Genomic DNA, 5,258 nt, shown 5'->3' with positions numbered 1-5,258 from the left:
AAAAAGAGAGAAATAAATTAACCAAAAATGATATCTGTTTGTTTTGGGGGGTTTAGATCTGGTCAGCCCAACTCATATTTTGTTACATTTAAATTACTTCAAATCTTAACATATACTGTATATAGCCACAAAGTTCCTCCTGAACATAGACGGACAGGGAGAAAGTGTGTTACCTGTGCTGGGCACAGTATTACACGCTGTGGCTTTAAGAGAGCAGGAGGCCGCCGCTTCCATTACAACACACAGGGGTGTGGCGCACAACACACAGGATAATAAAAGCCCTTGTACAGTTCCTGGCTGTATTAGTGTGATTTTATTCAACATCAGGTGTCAACATGTCTGCCGACGAGTGGAAGAAGAAGTGTGAGGCGGAGTGGAGCCTGCAGGGGGCCACGCTGCCCGACAGCCTGGACTGGAAGTCCGTCTACGAGACGAAGCCGCTGGGGAGAAACTTACTGAAGAACCCTGCTCCTCTCGGTATGACTCCTTCTGCTTCTGCTGCTGCTTTCCTCTTCAGTGCTGGTCAACACTGTGCTGATACTAACGTGTAATACTCTAACTAAATAGCGTTTCCGCTCAGTTCATTGGTCCTACATTGAGAAGACAACTTTGTGAGTCTCTTTCCCAAAGTTTTGTTCTGATTCAGTTTAGATATTAAGAGATCCAGAGGTGGTTTCAGGGCGGGTGCTGAGTTCACTGTCAGTGCTGCTGCTCCTTTTCCGTAACACGTGGCCATATGGAGCCAATCAGCGCACACGTCCTCATGAACATCTGTCAAAATTGCAGTGTGTGATCTGGCTAACGGTGTGAAGAAAGAGTACACCGGAGCTGTGGCAATCCTGCTCACTGCTCCTCTTGGTTTGGTTTTTATTATTATTCTACTTATCACTGCCTCATCTGTTCGAGTAGTACTTACACCAAAGGGGGGCACTAGTCAATGTCTGTTTGTTGTTTCATCAATATAACAGAACATTAATTTGTGTACAGATTTCGAAAAAGTGGAAACCACAGAAACAAACAGCTTCACAGAGGCACAGAAAAACATGAATTAGTCCTTATTATAAGGCATATCACGTGTCATATATGCACTGTATCAATAAGGTCAATCGTATTTCACAATAAATAGAGTTGGTTGACTTCTCACGAGTGATGCATTTCCCTCTGACCCATTGTTGCATAGAGATACACAGTTGTTTTTTTAGCCAAGGTTTTTGTGATCTCTTCTGCTGAGAGCAAACAAAAAACAGATGCATGTCTCTGCTCAACAAGGTTTTATGAAGAACCATCACTGGTAAAATGTTCACAAAATTCCAAATATCTACAATTAAAATAGGAAGAAAGTGACTTGGTGATAGTCTTTAAGAGCTGTGTGGATACAAAATAAAGGTAATTGTTGGATTGTTTTATTTTCTTAATTCTCTTGTTAAAAATATCATTATATGAGTATCTTAATTTTATAGAAGATGTTATAGATTGGTCAGATCCAGTTTATAATGACGAAATGCAGCAACATTTATCACAAATAAGAAATTCAGCAAGCTAAGTTCATTGAACACTAAACTATTGTTTCTTGCCTGGGAAGGAATCGGTGAACGAGGTCAATGCACTGTAAAGCTGTCATGTTTAAACTAAAATGATCAGTGTGTTTGCTTAGAGAAAGAAAAATAATCTCTTAAATCTCAAAGGGCATACAGTATGTGAAATTTATGAGCTGCTGACTAATTCTTAAAGTGTGTGTTTTTGAAACCGGGGCACACCCACTGACCCTGTCTGAAAGATATATTCTTTGGCTTTGTGATATGTATGGTGTGATTACTGCGGCTTCAGTAGGTGTGGCCCCTTTTTACAACTGTCCCTTTGTCTTAATCCTGACACAGGTTTGAGTAAAGACGCTCCTCCACCTGAGCCTGAGTATCCTGATGTGCCAACGCGTGGACCTCCACGTTATCAACTTGATGGTGAGAGAAACAGCTGATCAGCACGTTACGCAGCAACTGAAAGTAAAGAGAATGAATGAAGTTTTGCTGAGTTAATCTCTTAAATCTTAGGTGACTTCACCGGCTGGACCACATCTGTCGAGGTCCTCCCCTATGATACCAGTGGCATCCCAGAAGGTGCCGTGATCTGTGAGTTGCCTCAACACAGGTGGGTCGGATGTTAACCATACTATTGGTTATAACAGTGATTATCAATGACCTTTTTTTGAAAAAGCTGGCATGTCTATATTAATTCCACAAACGTCTGTCCGTCTCTGATACATGTATCACAATCACCGTTTATCTGATTGGCCTCACACTTTGGACAGTCAATATCTTCAATATTAATACAAAATAATAATAATAATACAAATACTTAAAAACATCGGCCGGCGCTCTGTAGCAGGCAGTCGGGACGTAGTTGAACATGTCCTCTGCTATGTCCTCAGATAAACTACAGCAGTGGTCAGTAGCTGGCAGCATGCGGCCAATAATATCTGTCCCACCAGATCATTTCAGTGATATTTCACAATAATGGACTGACAGACAATCTTAGGGGGCTGACCTCTGTCATTGCAGCAAAATTCATAGACTCAATTCCTCTTTAGCAATTTGCATTCAAAGTCAAATCAGAATGTTCTTTTTGTTGCTGCAATTCTTTATATTGAGCTGAATTAAAGGGCTTTTATTTTGAAAGGCTTTGAACTTGGGTCTAAAGATTGTGTCACTTCCTTATCAGATCTCTGAAATAGCTGACATGCAATGTATGGAAAAACAAGACCAGTTCAATCAATCATTCAAAATTACTTAACTAAAACTATTGACTATAAAATCTTCATTGGAGATAAGCCAGGTAGGATGAACACAAAGTTTTCAAACTTCCCTCTGCTACGTAGACCGTTTATAAAAACATCTGTCCCACACACAAAGAATAAAAAGTGACGCTATATTGTAGAACTGTTTTAGGAGGACTCACTAACATCAAGGAACAATTCTAAAGTAGCTACAGAGCATAAATACAGGACAAGAAATCAGCCCATTGGGTACTGCATTAGTAGTCTTGGCTCATGTCTGCTCTGTTGTCCTCAGCTGGTTCTCCATGGAGCAGGTTGTGGACTTGAAGGCAGAGGGACTGTGGGAAGAGCTGCTGGATACATTTCAGCCTGAAATAGTCATCCAAGACTGGTGAGTTGATGAGTACCACCACCCTGTTTTCATAATAGACAGTGTATGATACATCATCACTGTCAGCATGATTGGTACACACTAAGGTGACACCACACTCTGCAAAGGCCTGTGCATTTGACATTTGGAATAGTCTTGGAAAAGAAGAACTTGCCCTGGATTATTTAACTTTTTTAGCTTAGACAAATCACAGTAGACAGAATCAAAGTGTTTGTGATCAGTAAAGTTGTACATAATCTAATGGGACTAAAGCATGTTGTTTGTAGTTGTAAGGGGAATCCAAACATGAGCAGGTATATTAATAACTTCATGTAACTGTTCTCTGTGGGAGCAAACTAGACATGGCTGAACACACACACAGTCACATACATAAATGTATTTGCATGTTCAGCACATCTGCTGTTCTCTGACTAAAAGACTATCAGGTCACTCTAACGAGTAAGAGTCAAGCATTTATTGATCTTGATATCAAACCACAGAGGTATTTCAAGATGCCTCTTTGAAGTTAGTACGGCTGAAACAAGGTAGCCCATTAGTCAATTTAAAGTAGGATAAATAGTAATAATGATGAAATAATGATGTCAGTAATTTTTCAACGACAAATTGATATTTTTGGGCATTTCATACACTGAAGAAACAATTGCTTGATTGAAAATAGCAGGTTTATCAATATAATTATCAATTAGTTTCAGCTCAAGACTCTTTGATGGAGTAAACTGGAAATCTGTGCTGCCATCTGTGTTTAAAGAGCCTACCAATGAAATGATGTGTCACTTTCAGCTATGAGGAGAGTCAGGTGCATCAGTCCATCTACCAGCTGCATGTGAAGCTACTGGGTGCAGACAAAAGCACAGTGATCTCAGAGCACTCGGTCAACCCCACTGAAGACCTCAGCACTTACTCCCACACCTGGAAAGAGGTGAGTGGCACAGCCCTCTGCAGGCCTCAAACATCCGCTCGCATTCAGTTCAATCATTGCATTTTTCTGTGTTGACCTGCAGGTGTCGCATGTGTTCTGCAACTATGGACCTGGGGTGAGATACGTCCACTTCGTGCACCGATTGAAGAATAGTTTCATGATGGAGTTCTACCCTACAAAGTTCACTGGCAGCTCAGTGATTGTCAGACCAGTCACAACCAGCTCCTAGGCTGAATCCTGCTGAAACACTGCAAAGCACTTACAGTGGCCAAAACGCTCAATCTAATCAACCGGATCAGCCCATATTTGCTTTGAGATTATCAATATGGATTTGGTTTGAATGCACTTTTAAATGATCAATCTTTGAATTTACTTTTTATGCTGATTGCTTATATTGACCAAATTGTTTTTTATTTTGCATTTGCTTTTTTTCCGCACACCGAGGATGCAGGATAGTTGCTCTGGAATGAATTTTACACTTGTGTATAATAAAACATTTGATTTTGATTTTATTTTTAACTGTGAAATCATGTTTCTGAAAAGCACTAAAGGCCGACACTTGAATACAAATACAAACACACTACATCAATCAACAGACATAAGGACTCGAATGAAAAAGTTACTCAGAGGAGGAGGGGGTAGTTTTAGTTAAACTCTCCTTTATAAAGCTAAATTAATCAATTGTATTTAAACTTAAAACAGGTTGAAAGTTATGCAACCAGTTCAACTTTCATGTAACCACCTTGTAATAAAATAACATTCTCTTCTTAAATCACATAATAATGGTCTATAGATTATAAGCAATCAAAAATAACTATTGGGTTTCCAGTTGAAAACTCTGACTGGTGTCTAAAAAGCGACTGTATCTGACCCCAAGTCTATTTAAATTTTACAGCAGCAGGCTTGATGATTAAATCCATTAAAACTGACTTATCAGTTATAAATTCAGATTTAATGGGCTAGAAAGTGTGATACCAATAAGCATTTATTAAATACTATGGAGGGATTTTTCACTATAGCATAAAATACATAGTACAATTTGTATCTACTTTCCAGTGTAAACTGTGGTTTAATTGCTTCCACATGCACTGTACTGACAGTCAAAATACAACCAAGAGAATATAAATTCAACAACATGAACAAACACAGAGAGAAGCTAATGTGTTTCCACTTAAGCA

The 5,258-nt window shown here is 39.3% G+C and overlaps 1 protein-coding gene across 1 annotated transcript; it reads left to right on the top strand.

Annotated features, from left to right (window-relative positions):
* The first annotated feature begins 247 nt into the window (after positions 1-247).
* nccrp1 (P1, F-box associated domain containing) lies at positions 248-4,592 on the top strand. The gene is made up of 6 exons (XM_061085698.1): positions 248-477; positions 1,878-1,958; positions 2,049-2,145; positions 3,066-3,161; positions 3,942-4,080; positions 4,163-4,592. Exons 1-6 carry the CDS (start codon positions 336-338, stop codon positions 4,307-4,309), a joined length of 702 nt encoding a protein of 233 aa, XP_060941681.1. The 5' UTR covers positions 248-335; the 3' UTR covers positions 4,310-4,592.
* The last annotated feature ends 666 nt before the right edge of the window (positions 4,593-5,258 follow it).

Source organism: Limanda limanda, chromosome 14, assembly GCF_963576545.1.
Source record: "Limanda limanda chromosome 14, fLimLim1.1, whole genome shotgun sequence".
Classification (NCBI taxonomy): domain Eukaryota; kingdom Metazoa; phylum Chordata; class Actinopteri; order Pleuronectiformes; family Pleuronectidae; genus Limanda; species Limanda limanda.
Note: the sequence above shows the minus strand (reverse complement) of the source record. Positions and strands in the feature narration are given on the sequence as shown.

Coding starts and splice junctions, on each gene's coding strand:
- nccrp1 (XM_061085698.1), top strand. CDS start 336: ATGTCTGCCGACGAGTGGAAGAAGAAGTGTGAGGCGGAGTGGAGCCTG. Junction 478..1,877: donor GAAGAACCCTGCTCCTCTCG/GTATGACTCCTT, acceptor ATCCTGACACAG/GTTTGAGTAAAGACGCTCCT. Junction 4,081..4,162: donor ACTCCCACACCTGGAAAGAG/GTGAGTGGCACA, acceptor GTTGACCTGCAG/GTGTCGCATGTGTTCTGCAA.